At 40.1% G+C, this 17,308-nt stretch overlaps 1 protein-coding gene across 5 annotated transcripts in view; it reads right to left on the bottom strand.

Moving 5' to 3' along the window:
• PPP3CA (protein phosphatase 3 catalytic subunit alpha) overlaps positions 1–17,308 on the bottom strand; it is a 356,718-nt gene that overhangs the window by 26,491 nt on the left and 312,919 nt on the right. For 2 of the 5 annotated variants that reach the window (XM_063918417.1, XM_063918443.1), the window contains exons 11-12: positions 6,913–6,942; positions 1,830–1,914 (exon numbers count right to left, since the gene is read on the bottom strand). In XM_063918417.1, the coding sequence (XP_063774487.1) occupies positions 1,830–1,914; positions 6,913–6,942 (115 nt within the window). The remainder of the gene's footprint in view (positions 1–1,829; positions 1,915–6,912; positions 6,943–17,308) is intronic. The other 3 variants (XM_063918435.1, XM_063918452.1, XM_063918426.1) reach the window with 2 other exon arrangements.

Genomic DNA, 17,308 nt, shown 5'->3' with positions numbered 1-17,308 from the left:
GTTGCGCTCGCCTTCCCCGTTGGCCAACTAACTACTGGGATCCAGGCGTCGGTCACCCAAACCCAACCGGGCAACCCCAAGCTACTGGTTGTGAGCACACCGAGTCCCATATAGGAGCTTAGGTGCCCAAAGGAAAAATACTAAATAAAACAAGAGACTAGAAACCAACAGAAGCCCCCTAACACCTTGGTGCTGCTCCTGCAGCCACTTACCTAAGTTGCAGGTGGAGATGGGAGGGTTGAAGAGGGTGAGGCATTTCAGCTTCAATAGAATTAACTATTTAGTGCCTACTCTTCTGCCTTCCCACTTAAACCCATTGTTTCCAATATCTCCCATATAGGATGACATAGAAAGTATATTTTCCAGTTATGAATTACATGTCCATTGCTAAAGACAGGGGTAGTCAACCTGTAGTCCTTCAGCCACTGCAGAAACACATCCCAGCATGCCCTTCCACAGCTTTGCTGTTAGGACATGCTAAAACTGAGGAAGGGCATGCTGAAATGTGTAGTTGGAATGGAAGTTTGTCTACCTCTGGCTTATGAATGAAATCACTACAAACATGAATTATTCTACTTATTATATAATTATATATGCATTAATGTCCATCTAGAATTTACATGCTGTTAATAATAGTGCTTTGGAAATGGGAGATATATACCTATATACTGTAGTTACCAAATGGTGGGATAAAAAGAGTACCCTAAAACAGTTTTGTTAAAAAAAAATGTCCTTCTATATTATTATGTATTTATATGTAGATACACATCACTGAGAAAGCAGCATTTGAACGTTTTGTTTACACCTATGATGATTGGGCTGCTGCTTTTGGCTCATCTCCCAGAATAAATTGGAACATAATCCTAAGCAAGACCAAGGACCTAAAATAATTACTTTACAGCACTGCACAACAAGAGCTGCTCGGAGGAGAGTGACAGATAATCTCTCCATGATCTCAAAGAAAATGCACAGGTTACTGCTCACAGTACAGATATGGCGCTCAAGGCATCTGCAGAATTCTCTGCAAAAAAAAAAAAAAAAAGGCAAAACAAAACGTAACAGCAGTTATAAACACTGATGCAACACAAACTGCACTGTTGTACATCGAACAATAGCAACTGGTATATTGCATACAGAAATATGGAGTGGGCTGTATGACACCAGATCTGTAGACATTTTGCTAGACAAGAATATTTGGCAGTAATATACCACATTTGAACACAGGTCTTTGCTGTAGGCAGAACAATGGGGCTATGAAAACATATAAATCTTAAAGGCCCTACACACTGGGCGATATAACTGAACGGTATGAAGGAGAACGCGTTCATAACGTTCAGGTGTGTAGGCACCAACGATGAACAATGCGCGGCCCCACGCTCGTTCATCGTTGGTGCACTGTCGCTTATGCATGCAGGCCAATATGGACAATCTCGTCCATATTAGCACGGAGCCGGGTGACGGGGGGAGTGAAGTAAATTCACTCCCCCCCCCCCCGCCGCAAGGTCGCCCGCATCCGGCGTCGGGTCGGGTAATGTGTAGGGCCCATCATCGTGTGTTGTCGAATGATGTACATACTTATAAAAATACACTTGGTGAGTATTCAAGAAAGCAACCGTTGATAGCTATGTACAGTAATCGTGATTGCCTAGAAATCTGCAGGGAGAATCTCCAAAGCAATCCACCAAAATGCAGGTCAAAATGGTTAAAGATTCTCATCTAGACAACAATATTTGGCAGCATTTCCCTTACTACCAACAGTGAACCTTTGGAAGATTAATTATGCAATCAGAAAACGAAAATAAAAAGAGCACAATGACATGATTTCCCACCTCAGCACACTGAACACTCTTGCCATTTTCCCAATAGCTCGAATCTTGTTTCTGATTACTTCTTTACGAGCTGCAGCTGTTGCTCCTGTAATTAATACAATTACAACAAATGTCAGTCAGAGATTCAAATGTACATTTAAATATAAATTCTTCGTACATATTGCTTATAAGAAATAACATTTTGTTTTCATGCAAGAGGAAAAAGCGATTAGTGAACCTAGACAGTACGTAGACAAATTACATGTTTATTAAAATCACATTTTATTGCTCTTCACATGCGTAAAAAATAAAATGCTAACTGAATCTAGGGGGGAAATTTAACAAAGCTTGGAAACAGAAAAAGTACCAACCTTTTTACAGGCTGTGTTTGAAAAATGACAGCTAGAATCTAACTGGTTGTGAAAAATGACAGCTAGGATCTGATTGGTTGGTACTTTATGCCTCTCCAAACTGTGATAAATCTCTCCCTAGAGGCTCTTGTTTGTCATAATTGTGTTTTATAAGATTAGTACATGTGAATATTAAAGATGGACCGCAGGCTACTAGTTGCTCTGTGTCCGCTATCAATTTTACCTGCATGGTACAATGTTTTAGCTACCACCCTTTTGAAAAATTTCCTACAGGTGCACAATTGTATTACCTTAGTTCAGTTTTCTGTGCAGATTCTTTCCTACATTGTTGACCTGTATCCTGTAACCAAGTCCCACATTCAATGCCCTGTTCCTGACGTTAATTAATTTTTCTTTTTACAGAATCATGTGTTAAAGCTTCCTATAGGTCCTAAGATTTACACCCATCTTGTTTGATATATAATTGGCTGGTTAAAGCTACAGTAGGTACACACCTGAACAATGGATCGGACAGCTACACAATGGGCTGAATGAGCCAATAATTTTGTAAGTGTTTTGCACAAACAAATGGTCCTTATACACTTACCAATCCGCCGCCCAACATGCCTGGACACAGGAACCATTAATAATGTCATTGCCTGCTGTTCCTATGGCCAACATATGGGTCAGCTGGCTGCCTGTACGTACACACAGGCAGATGTACAGATAGAATATCTGCAAGATATTTCAGCATCTGCTGTGCTGCACAGCCAATGTGATTTTGTCTGTGAACTATGTACGTTGACTGTACAAATGATAGTGTGTACCCAGCCTACAGTAACACTTAAATAGCTAAACAAGCCAGTTGTGTTTTACAGAAACTAACTTCAAATATATATATATATATATATATATATATTTATCAAGCAGTTACCATAGCTCCACTAAGGTAATGTGTGTGATATTTAAGGGAAAAGGATGATGAAAGACTGGTAGAACTGGCTTGTTACTAGGTTCACTTGGGTGGTATTCATGTGACCGGCGGTCGGGAGACCGGCATGCCGACCAACAGGGACTATTTCCACTCGTGGGTGTCCGGTCGCCATAGAGCCCGCAGCGTGGCAAACGCAGCGAGCCCGCAAGGGACTTGCTGCACTCGCCCCTCCCCGCCGGGATCCCGGTGTCGGTATGCTGCCGGGATCCCGGCGTCGGTAAGCTGACCGGTGGTCTCCTGACCACTGGTCAGCCATACTACACCCGTTCACTTCCCTGTAGGAATAGCCACACACAATAGCACAGAAGACATGCTCCTTGCCAGTGGGATTCGGAGGGCCACAATGGATACTGCATAGGGTACCGTATTGGCAAAGGATAGCCTTGCATGTATCTTACAGTTAGTTAGGTTTGCTCTCTAGTAGATTGCATTAGCTATTACACATTTTCTGCAGCTTTTAGACACAGGAGTCAGAGAAACATGGTCTGGGGACCACACCATCAACATAGCTGCAGACAGCGTGGCAAGACCCAGGAAATGGGGGGCATATCCTAATATAAGTGGACATGTCCACGCTTCTTCCACCCAAAAAAAAATAAAATTAAAAACACTGTATATACGGCGCCTCTTCCACTCTAGAGAGGGCTGCCGCTATGCATCCCAGCCAGGAGTAAATCAGGAGGGAGGGCTGCACAGACAGAGGAGGCCGTTGCTTGGCTGCAGCAGCCTCCTTGCAGTCACTGCAGCCCGGGCTGGAGATGTAAAAGGGGGCTGACATGCAAGGGAGGGTGAGTGTGAGCAGCGGCCCCGGCCCATCGATCAGGCCCGGGTAATATGTACCAGTCCATCCCCACTCCCCTACTCCCTTGGCACCACTGCCCATCACAAGCCAGACAGTATCGGCTTTGAGGGGAACCACAAGAGAAGATTTTCATGCTCCTCTGGATAAAAAAAGCACCCTTAGAAAGTTGATGCAATGGCAGGGGCTGAGCCTGGGTCGAGCACACACACTGCTTTGAGCATACTGAAAAACTACAGAAAAACTGCTTTTAAAAAGCATTACACAATAATATGTATTATACTGGCAAAAGAAACACTGTGGTCTATTTTACATATTTAACGCCAACATACTAAAAAAAAGTCAACAAAAAAGTGTTCCTTAATATGTAATATTTTTTTTTCACACAAATGTCAACATTTTGCTTTCAATCTATTATAGACCCTTTCCTTGTGATGAAAATAATAATAAAACTATTGGTAGTTTTGACAACATTCGTTCTTGGGAGGTTTGAAAGGAGGAAAGTTATTAGTGCTGTAGATATATCCATCAGGGTTGTATGTGAACATATTTCCCAACCACTAACACCCTGCTGGGTCAGACCCGGGACTTTACGCCTTTTCCACTGCGGCACGGACCTGGGAAATTCCCGGGTTGGTACCGTTTACACTGCACATGGATGCATTTTAGCCAGCGCTTGAAGATGATGACATATTCAAGCACCAGGTTTACCGGCAGATTGGGTCCCAAGGGCATGGCCTTGGTCCTATTTGGCCACGCGCAGTAATGGAAGTTGCCCACGTCATACTGGGGGCAATGCCAGCACTCTGGAAGCTGCTGGGCTACTCCCAGCACACACCTTTACCTGGACGGTGCTGTCGACTTCATTGCAGGGCAGTGCACTGTGTCCCTCAACTTCCTGACAAGCTGTGGTACACTGCGGTTCAGGAGATATGGGCTCTCAGCATATGGTAAATGAGTCCCGGGTCGGATGACTCGGGTAGCCCATTTACATTGCTCCTTAACCAGGCTCTTACCCGTGTCCAACCCTGCTTGCTACACAGTGGAAAAGCATTAAAAAAAAATCAGTGATTTCCAAACTCCGTCCGCAAGGCAACAAAACAGTCTAGTTTTTAAGGTATCCATAGCTGAGTTTAGCTGGTTAAATCAAAATTATTGAGGTACTAAATAGGTCACCTGTGGTCAAGCATGTATAATTTTAAAACCTGGACTGTTAGGAGGAGTTTGGGAACTATTGCACTAAGCAAAATCATCTGCTTCAAAGTTTGCTGATGACTATGGAGAATTACAGCAAAGGATGGATAAACCTCTAAACTGCATAACTGCCTAATGATGATATCTAAGATAATGCACTGAGAATATTAATCCAAAAATCATCTCTAAGGGGTCTATTTATTAAGGGTTTTTTCATAAAATTATGTAGAAACTGCAGTTTCTGCACAATTTTATGAATTGTTGCTATGTGTTGATGCAGGAGATATCCCAGAGCCACAGAGATTAAGAGATAATCAACTGGGACTATAATCTGACCCTTATGTACTAAACTTTTGAAATGTTGGTTTGCGCCAACTGTGGCATTTAATTGCCAGTGCTAATTCACTGCATGGCAAAATCGGTCTTTTTAGCCCAAAAGTATTAATTGAGTTATAAATTTTAGCCCGTTTTTACAGTACGGTAGATTACCTGTTTTTGGGCAATAACAAATGGGATTCAGGATAAATTCCCGTAACCTATGTGTTATCATGGAAAAAAGGGTCTTGAAGGTCTTGAAGGGCTGTTTAATCTGGGATTCTTCTTTGTGTGCCTCCTAATCGCCGCTATTGGCTGGTGGTCATGGCTAATTGAATAGCCCCGGGATATTCATTAGCTGCGGTACTTTACCGCAGCTAGTTGAATACCCACCATAGCCAGGAAACTTTAAATAAAAATGACAAAGCCCGTTGCTGTTAATACCTGCGGCACTGCCACAAATGCTAATACATATGCCCCTAAGCTGCACACCCATTCCCCAAAAATACGTAGATGACTAAATTACTAGACTGTCTAAACTATAAATTACTTTCTAATCTAAGAATAAAATAAAATCAGACACGGAATGATATGGCTGACGATCCGACACACTGGAACGATAAAACAGCTATATCGTTCCATGTGTATGCATGATCTTGTTCACTGCGAGCTCCTGTGGGGTCATCCGTCGCTTCGCCTGATCTTTCTACATGTTCAAGAGATCAGGCAATGTGGCTGATGATCCCATGTAGTGCTGTGTCCGCCATCGGATCATCTGTTGCATCGTTGGTACACATTGTACCATGTGTGGGGGCCTTAACTCTAGAAAGTCATCTGTTACCTTGCAATTTTTTAAATGGCTATACAGAATATTGTGAAACAGATCTCTATACTGTAATTAGATTCAGAAACATACTAGCGGGCACATTGGAAAACGTCTGAGGATAAATGTGCACAAACACACTAAAGTATACAGCCAAAAAGACAACAAAGCATTCTGAAAATATTTTTGTAGATAAAAACATCAATATCATAGGGAATGAAATCAATACTCCATGTTTTTATTAGACAGCTGAGAAGTACAGAGATTAAACACTTGCTGCCATAAATTTTATTTCTTTGAATTAAAGTGGTTGACTACGGCAATCTTAAAATGTTATTTGTTTGTACAAGGAATACACAAGTTAATGCAAGCTAATCAAAACTGACCCAAAGCACAATAACAAAGTAACAAAGCATTAAAAATTGAAATTCATATACCAGATTGTAGATTTTTTTCGCACTGCAGATAAATAAGTAGAGATTTTGCCCAGAGCTTAAACAAAGCTAAATTGGTGCAGAGTATGCGGCACTGAATGTTATCTCTGCATGTCTAGGTTACAGAGTAGAAAGCATCAAGCTGAAGCGAGAACCCACAAGCTATCAACTCTGCAAGTCACAACCACATAATACCTTTTTTCTGTGCATAAATAAGATGGTCTTCTTATGAAAATCCAGAGGCAAACACAAAGACAAATGAAATTTGAAGATGAAAAAGAAAAGGGAAAGCGTGAAACATCTACTAAAGTGAAAAGACTTAAGTGTCTTTAAAATAATGCAAAAAACAATGATAAACAAGAAAATGAGAATTAAAAATGAACAAAGCCAAAGCAGAAATGGTGAGTGGATTAGGTGTTGCAAAGCATTTTAGTTGCAATTAGTGAGATATCGCCAACAAATGAAGGTGTTTTAGTCTATAAAGGAGATGGTTTCACTATGCCCATTACAGCAAACCACCCATGCACTGTAAAAATTGAGTAATTTCATAATACACAGTGACAGCCAATACAAAACAAAAGGACACTTGCTGACCAAAAAGGCAACCAAACTTTTGTACATGTCACAAACAGAGGTTTCTGTCTTTTCTTTTTTTTCTAAAAATAAAGGAAATAAAACCATACCGGGGTATTAAAATTTGTCATGTATTCACTACTTTTCACTTTGAGATTAAGTGACTATCAACACATACATATGCACATACATTATATATATATATATATATATATATATATATATATATATATATATATATATATACACACACACATATATGTATAAAGAGTAGAGGTACGGTGACCAAATGTGATACAAGGTAAATGTTCTACATGACCATTTAGAAATGGAACCTAAAAGCCAGTATTAATAAGAATATATTTAATATCACAAAGGAGCTGAACAAAATTACAAATAAAAACAAGAACAATAAATGGCTGAGTCTGAATGATAAAAAACTTATCTCAGTGCACGGTGGAGGTCAATATGGGGGAGCCCAATGCGTTTCGTTCTATCTGGACTTCATCAAGGGGTGATGAAGTCCAGATAGGATGAAACGCGTTGGGCTCCCCTATATTGACCTCCACCGTGCACTGAGATAAGTTTTTTATCCTTCAGACTCAGCCATTTATTGTTCTTGTTTTTATTTGTAATTATTTCATTTTTATATTTGTAATTTTGTTCAGCTCCTTTGTGATATTAAATAAATTCTTATTAATACTGGCTTTTAGGTTCCATTTCTAAATGGTCATATAGAACATTTACCTTGTATCACATTTGGTCACCGTACCTCTACTCTTTTTATCCATTTCTTTGTGTACAGCTCTATACCAGTGCTGTATTTTACTTAGGGGCTGGCAGACACCCATATAGAAGGGGGGGGGGGTGATTTTAGAGTTTTCTTTTTATTATATTGTGGTGGTAATTGTGTCCCTCAAGTGGCGCTGTATTCCCCATATATTATATATATATATATATATAATGGTGCAGTCCTCAGATGCTTCCTGTTAGTTTAAGCCTGTGTGCGCTCGTCTCTCCTGTCCTCCTCCTGTCCGACTGCTAAGTGCCTATGACTGCAGCTGACATACTACTGCTCCCTACCTGCACCCGGATGTTCTCAGTGACGAGGCCACACCCGATGACAAAGTCTGTGATGAAACGCGTTGGGCGTGGCTTGCTGATGGCTGACACGGTGACATCTATCTGTTTGCCCCTGCACCGGGAAATCTGAACCAGCAGTGTTTGCTACACGCGGCGTGGCTACCCGTGAATGTACGCGATTCGGAAGCAGCAAAAATCTGTCTCTAAATCATGTTACATGCACCGTAAAAACATATCCAAAATACACCCTTATCTTACACAAGACACTGCAAAAACTTTAAATCCATGCACTCATCATCTCCTGCATTGATTATTGTAATAGCCTCCTTACTGGTCTTCCCAAACATAGGCACTCACCACTACAATCCATTTTAAATGCAGCTGCGAGGCTAATCTTCCTCGCTAGACGTTCCTCGTCTGCTGATCCGCTCTGTCAGTCCCTCCATTGGTTACCGGTATTCTACCGTGTTAAATATAAAATACTTTTACTTACATACAAGGCTATTAACCAAACTACACCATCATACATCTCTTCACTCATCTCAAAATAACTCCCTACCAGACCTCTCTGCTCTGCACAAGATCTGCGTCTCTCATCCACATGTATTACCTGTTCCCACTCAAAATTACAGGACTTTACCCGGGCTTCACCCACTCTGTGGAATGCACTCCCACGCACAATAAGACTCTCCTCTAGTCTCCAAACATTTAAACGTTCCCTGAAAACTCATCTCTTCAGACAAGCCTACCAAATTCCAGACCCACCCACATAACATTCAATGCTTCCCTATCCAGTTACATCCTCTCTGTACAGTCCACATAACCTCACATTTTGTCTTCCAACATTGCTGGGTGATCATATCATACAACCCATTAAGAACCTAGCAAACTGGTGGACAGTTATGCAACAGGTAGCATCTATCCTTGTGTATCAATGCCTATTTCCCTATAGATTGTACGCTTGCAAGCAGGGACTTCCTACCTCTATGTCTGTCTGTCTTTGCCCAGTTTTGTTCTATAACTGTTGTTCTATTGTAAAGCGCAATGGAATATGCTGCGCTATATTAGAAACTGCTAATAAATAATAAATAAATAAATAAGGAGACCAAGCCGGTGACCAGTTACTGACATGTATGTGAGCTGCTATATGTATTAAAATCTGTATACTTTTTACTCACACCTGTGCCCTCCACTCTCTTTTACATGTAATATATGAGCCTGTTATGAAGCTCTTCACAGAGTTGGCTGCGAATTGCATCTGTTGGGCATTGAAAACGGACTACTAATCCCCTTTACTGACTGTGAGACCTATGCTTAAAACGACTGCACAGTAATTCTTTACTTCATATAAATATATATACAGTTGCAAGAAAAAGTATGTGAACCCTTTGGAATTTCCTGGATTTGTGCATAAATTGGTCATAAAATGTGTTCTGATCTTCATCTAAGTCACAACAATAGACAAACGCAGTCTGCTGAAACTAATACCACACAAACTACTATATGTTCTCATGTTTTTATTGAACACACCATGTAAACATTCACAGTGCAGGGTGGACAAAGTATGTGAACCCTTGGATTTAATAACTGGTTGACCCTCCTTTGGTAGCAATAACCTCAACCAAACATTTCCTATAGTTGCATATCAGACCTGCACAACGGTCAGGGGGAATTTTGGACCATTCCCCTTTACAAAACTGTTTAAGTTCAGCAATATTCTTGGGTTGTCTGGTGTGAATCGCTCTCTTGATGTCATGCCACAGCATATCAATCGGGTTGAGGTCAGGACTCTGACTGGGCCACTCCAGAAGGCGTATTTTCTTCTGTTGAAGCCATTCTGTTGTTGATCTACTTCTGTGCTTTGGGTCATTGTCCTGTTGCATCACCCATCTTCTGTTGAGCTTCAATTGGTGGACAGATGGCCTTAAGTTCTCCTGCAAAATGTCTTGATAAACTTGGGAATTCATTTTTCCGTTAATGATAGCAATCTGTCCAGGCCCTGAGGCAGCAAAGCAGCCCCAAACCATGATGCTCCCTCCACCATACTTCACAGTTGGGATGAGGTTTTGATATTGGTGTGCTGTGCCTTTTTTTATTTCTCCACACATAGTGTTGTGTGTTCCTTTCAAACAACTCAACTTTGGTTTCATCTGTCCACAGAATATTTTGCCAGTAGTGCTGTGGAACATTCAGGTGCTCTTTTGCAAACTTCAAATGTACAGCAATGTTTTTTTTTTGGACAGCAGTGGCATCCTCCCATGAACTCCATTCTTGTTCAGTGTTTTACGTATGGTAGATTTGTCAACAGAGATGTTAGCACGTGCCAGAGATTTCTGTGAGTCTTTAGCTGACACTCTAGGATTCTTCTTCATCTCATTGAGCATTCTGCGCTGTGCTCTTGCAGTCATCTTTACAGGATGCCCACTCCTAGGGAGAGTAGCAATAGTGCTGAACTTTCTCCATTTATAGACAATTTGTCTTACCGTGGACTGATGAACATCAAGGCTTTTAGAGATACTTTTGTAACCCTTTCCAGCTTTATGCAAGTCAACAATTCTTAATCGTAGGTCTTCTGAGAGCTCTTTTCTGCAAGGCATGGTTCACATCAGGCAATGCTTCTTGATAATTGCAAACTCAAAACTGGTGTGTGTTTTTTATAGGGCAGAGCAGCTTTAACCAACACCTCCAATCTCGTCTCATTGATTGGACTCCAGGTTGTCTGACTCCTGACTTAAATTAGCTCTTGGAGAAGTCATTAGCCTAGGGGTTCACATACTTTGTCCACCCTGCACTGTGCATGTTTACATGGTGTGTTCATTAAAAACATGAGAACATATAATTGTTGGTGTGGTATTAGTTTCAGCAGACTGTGTTTGTCTATTGTTGTGACTTAGATGAAGATCCGAACACATTTTATGACCAATTTATGCACAAATCCAGGAAATTCCAAAGGGTTCACATACTTTTTCTTGCAACTGTATATATACATAGACACACTATAATATATATAAAAAAATAATAATAATATATATATATATATATATATATATATGTATACACACACACACACACACACATTTAAGCTGTACACATGAAGTAGGATCACTGACGCTTTGACTATACCCTGACACCATGGTAAGTACTTTGTTGCCATGCTTTTGCTGCTTATATGCATGGTACCAGTCTCTAGCTTGTTGCTGTTATGTATTTTAATACTTTTTGCATTTATACACTTTTTGGTGATTTATAAAATGTATATACTTGGATGTTGCTGACTTTCTGTTTTTGCAAACAGTACATTTATACGCCCTGTACTTCATGTGACTAGTCTTTGAAGTGGGTGCGGCTTGTCTTACGTTACACATATATATCACAGGGACTCTGCACTCACTATATTAATTAACAACAATAAACAGTGGAGTTTTAGTTCTTGTATTGATCAATGCATTTAAGCCAGCAGCCCCCGGCATGGGACCCCACTATACTGCAGATAATTATTTTGAGCAATAGAGTAGGACCTGCAGTATAGTGGGGTCCCTTGCCGGGGGCTGCAGGCTTAAATGCATTGATCAATACTGGAGCTAAAACTGCACTGTTTATTATTGTTAATGTTTAAGGTCAAAATGTAAAAGCTACATTTCTATTAAAAGCTAAAGGCCTGTGTTTTGTTATTAAAAACATTGGTCTTTTAAATATCAGGCTTAAACACACTGGTAAGTGGTGGGTTTTATAAGCTACAGGTTTCCCAAGTCCCAAGGTTTTATAAGAAAAACAGTAATATATTCAGACCAGTAGTTAAATGCATCTTATTCGCATCACTATACGAATAGGATGCACAAGCAGACTCTGCGATTAATATGATATGCGGCATGTCTGTATTCTCTGTGTATCTGCAGCTGTATCTGAATATGAAATGCTACATTACAGTGTATTCTAGGAAAACATTGTACCGTACCATTTTGTATGCAGATACAGCTATGGTCGCACACAGAATATAGGCATGGTGCATATAATTTTAATAACCAAAAGCTTCTTGTGCTTCCACTCGCATCGTTTTGCTAATAAGACACATTTTAATAGCGTGACTAGAAGGGCTGATTAATGTGCAGGAAGGCTACACACACACATATATCATATATGTACATACAGTATTTACAGTATATGCATCTTTTTAAATATCTACATGTAAAATCTTTGTCCTCCCATTTTTATACTGTATATCCAACTTTTAATTAAATAACATATGTTATAATTTTACTTGGGTTATCTGATTCACTTTTTAACCTTATTTCTATTAGCTCAATATTTTGTTGCTACAGACCTGACACAACCAGTCGCTGATACCTCTATTCACCTGTTTTATGTTCCATTTGCACTTACATTTAGGGAGTGTCTATCCAATAGACTCATTTTAATAACCCATACTGCTGGTAGAAGACACCTCGCATGTGGCGCATACCCTATATATATACACACATATACACACACACAGTCCCGGCTGCACACATATAGTCCCAGCATTTAGGAGCGTATCAAAATATAGAAAAATAGAACATCCAGATTCTTTAATGCAGAAATCTTTATAAATTATTTTTATAAAATTATTTATAAAGATTTCTGCACTAAAGAATATGGATCTGCTGGATATATATATATATCTATATCAAACCCCATCCAATAAGCAAACAAACAGAGGCGTTTTGGGGTACTCCGAGGTACTTCCCCCCCCCCCCCCCCTCCCCCGCCCCATCACCAGGACACGTCATGTTGGATGGTTTCCACTTGTGAACAGTAATCTTCAAGTCTGACCACAGATTCTCAATTCTCAAAGTTTCGGTGGCCGGCCCTCTCTTGGCAGGTTTGTTGTGGTACCATGTTCTTTTCATTTGAAGATGATGGATTTGATGGTGCTCCGGGGGATTATCAAAGATTTGGATATTTTTTTTATAACCCAAACCTGACTTGTACTTCTCAACAACTTTGTCCCTGACATGTTTGAAGAGCTCCTTGGTCTTCATGGTATGATGCCTCTTGCTTAGTGGTGTTGCAGTCTTTGGGGCCTTACAGAAAAGGTGTGTTTATACTGGCAGATCATGTGACACTTAGATTGCACACAAGTGGACTTCATTTCACTAATTATGTGACTTCGGAAGGTAATTGGTTGCACCAGAACTTTTGAGGGACTTCATAGCAAAGGGGGTGAATACATATGCACATGCCAAGTTTCACATTTTGAATTTTTTAAAATTCTTTTTTATATAAATTTTTCTCATTTCACATCACCAACTTAGACTATTTTATGCATATTCATCACATAAAATTCAGATAAAAAATAAATAAAATTACAGGTTGTAATGCATAATGCAAAATAGGTGAAAAGCCAAGAGGGGTGAATACTTTAGCAAGGCACTGTGTATATACATCAAAATGGACCGGCACTCCAAGTTATCTTAGAAATGCTCCGGTGCCTTCCGGGTTAAAGTAGGTAAATTCCAATTCACACAAGCAGCGGCACTCAGAGACTTTGTAACATCAATTAGTGTATTAAAGAAACTTTGACATACACTGATTGATGTTACCAAGTCTCCATGTGCCGCTGCTTGTGTGAATTGGAGTGTACGTACACACACACACACACACACACACACACACACACACGTTCATTTATATATATTAGTCGCGATCACAATGGGAATAGAAAGCGGAAGTTCTTTCTTTTTAGTTGCACCCGGAAGTGGCGGGAATGAGTGAATTTGGGCAGTAAACACCCCCCCTAATTTAGTAATCAGTACTGGTATAAATAAAGCATCATGGCAATAGGGCAGTATACTCCTGATGAAGTCCGGGCCGCAATTGCCAGATGGACGAAACGTGTTGAGTAGTATGAGAATAGACCTATCTACTACGCATCAGATAAGCTGTTTATATCTTTTTTTTAATGTATGGGCATTTATGTTTTGTTGTAAGAAGCCAATAAATTTAGTTAAATAGAATTACACTATTTCTTGGTCATCTTTCTCTCTTTTATGTTTGGCACAATTGGGAACTTTAAATATTTTGAATTCCACTCCTGAGTAAAAGAACGTTCAGACTGTGGGCCTCACCCAAAACTCAAGAGACATTAAAAGTGGATATGTCCACTTGAAATGGCACTTCTTCATTTCAAGGGTGTTTTGAATTGGTGAAGTTTTCTACGTATAGACCACTTATTACTACAGTAGAAGGCGCTGTTCTCACCCTCTTTTTTATAGATGTGATGAAAAGCCCGCCTGAACAACGGTCAAATGGAGTCTGACCTTTACCAGGGGAGTATAAAGTGACTGTATACAGTTGGACACTATCAACAACCGTGGGACCATAAACTCTGTGTGGTTATTTGCCTATGGTGTAGCGCTCAGTACCACTACATTATCTCAATATATTATATATGTATATAACTCTATATTAAATATATATATATATATATATATATATATATACACACACACACACACACACACACACACACACACACACACACACGGTATACATATCCATATGTACACAAATACATCCAGGCACACCACATGAAATTCACATTAATGCAGAGGTTCTCCAACGCGGTCCTCAAGTCACCCCCAACGGTCCAGATTTTCGGTATATCCTTGGCTCAGCACAGATGGTTAACTCAAACTGAATGAGGTACTAATTAAGTCACCTGCAGCCAAGCATGGATACACTTAAAACAGGGTCCATTGGGGTGTCTTGAAGACCGCGTTTAAGAACCTCTGCATTAATGTTTGCAATTTAAATAAAAAAAAAAAGAATAGACACTATTTAAAAATATTCTTGTAATATAAAAATAAATAAAAACACTCATTTTAAATGTAAGGCGCCCTACACATTAGGCGATGTGCTGCCGAGGTGCCCGACGGCCGATACGGCCGACGGGCGACCCGGCGGCGGGGGGGCAGTGACGGGGGGAGTGAAGTTTCTTCACTCCCCCCGTCACCCGGCTCCATAGACGTGCAGGCAAATATGGACGATCTCGTCCATATTGGCCTGCATGCACAGCCGACATGTCAACAGCGATGAACGAGCGCGGGGCCGCGCATCGTTCATCGCTGGTGACTCCACACTGCACGATATGAACGTTATCTCGTTCATTAATGAACGAGATCGTTCATATCGTGCAGTGATATCGGCATGTGTGTAAGGCCTTTAAGTGCTGAATGACAATCCAGAGGTACAAATTTAAATCAGGGTCTGTTGACAACTGTACTGCAACACATTAGCAGCAATTGAACTAATAAAACTGTATATAATTTTCTAGCATCTCTAGGTGGCTGCAGTGAGCAGTCATTTATTTTTTTCTATTTTTGGTCACAATCCTAGGAACATACATTATTTAACCTGCAACTTATTCTTTTTCATCATACAGACCTGGATTTATTGGAGCCTGTAATAAGCTCTTTTTCAACAGATATAAGGCTTCTTTCTATAAAAAGGGTTTCTTCAGGTGACACCCTGCCAGAGAAACTATTCATTGGGTTTCTCTGGCGAAATGGTTCCCATGTTTAAATAAAACATTTCAGATAATTGTTTTATTACCTATTTTCGTTATGAACGTGGAACTGCAAGCCCCTTCCAGTCTATGTGACCTGCACAAGCTTGGGTACCGTATATGTAAGTGAAAACGCACTGAAGACTGGAAGCAAAGAGTACTCTTAAGGGCCCTACACATTTAACGATCCGCCGCCGAGCTGCCCGACGGCGGATACGGCTGACAGGCGACCCGGCGGCGTGGGGGGAGGGCAGTGACGGGGGGAGTGAAATTTCTTCACTCCCCCCGTCACACGGCTCCATAGAAGTGCAGGCAAATATGGAGGAGATCGTCCATACTGGCCTGCATGCACAGCCGACGGGGCACCAGCGATGAACTAGCGTGGGGCCGCGCATCGTTCATATCTGGTGCCTCCACACTGAAAGATATGAACGGTATCTCGTTCATATCTTTGAGTAATATCGCCCAGTGTGTAGGGCCTATTACCACTGCTAGCCAGTATCACCTAGTTGATTATTACTCAGCTGAACTGGGGAAATTTTCTTAGTGAATGGAAGCAATAACAGACTTTCTAATCACCATAATTAGTTCCTTTCCTCTCGCTCTCTTTTTTTTTTTTTTTTTACAAAGGATACATTTAATTCTCTCAAAGTGAAACATTACATATTTTGTACTTAATACTGCTAAGGATATATAAATACAAATACAAAATAAATATAAATACACCATTATATCCTTTATTAAATGATTCATGTTTGTGAAAGTGGGGTTTTTCACTTGTAAATAGGTAATAATTACTAGCTTTTATATCGTTGCTGTAGATGACAATAGAGAGCTCTGACAACAGAGCTATAGCTGAAGGTTTACAAATGAAATTATATTACAATTTATGCAAACTTTATAACCATTTCCGATTTTGGAGGAATAGTCTTGATTTGTGGATTTCAAAAGTGCCAAAGCTTATAGGAAAGTGAGTGGAATTTGTACCGAAACTAGATGAATTCAGGTGGATCAGGAACAAAGCTTAGTTGTCCTGAATTTGAATTTCTAAATGTTGGAAAGTACAACTTTCTGCAGTGTAATCCCCGTTACATAAAAGAAATGTGATTAGTGTGGCTGTATGTTCTTCCTTTTTTTGTCCAGGCAACTTGATTACTACAAGGAGTAATTATATTTTGCTGCAAGTATATATTTGCAATGTCAAGTACAAACTAGCTATAAAAATGAATAAAATAAGGATGGTATTACACTTCCCTTGTAGTTATTGTTGCTAGGTGACAAAAATGGTACATGTTCTACTATGGAAACTACCCTTTTATCCTAGTATCTGGTAAACATTAGCTTTTGTTTATGTTTTTTCATCAAAGTAATTATAGTAAATTACTTTAATAT

The sequence above is a fragment of the Pseudophryne corroboree genome, chromosome 1 (assembly GCF_028390025.1).
Source record: "Pseudophryne corroboree isolate aPseCor3 chromosome 1, aPseCor3.hap2, whole genome shotgun sequence".
In the NCBI taxonomy this organism is placed as follows: domain Eukaryota; kingdom Metazoa; phylum Chordata; class Amphibia; order Anura; family Myobatrachidae; genus Pseudophryne; species Pseudophryne corroboree.
This window is presented reverse-complemented; position numbering and strand designations above follow the sequence as displayed.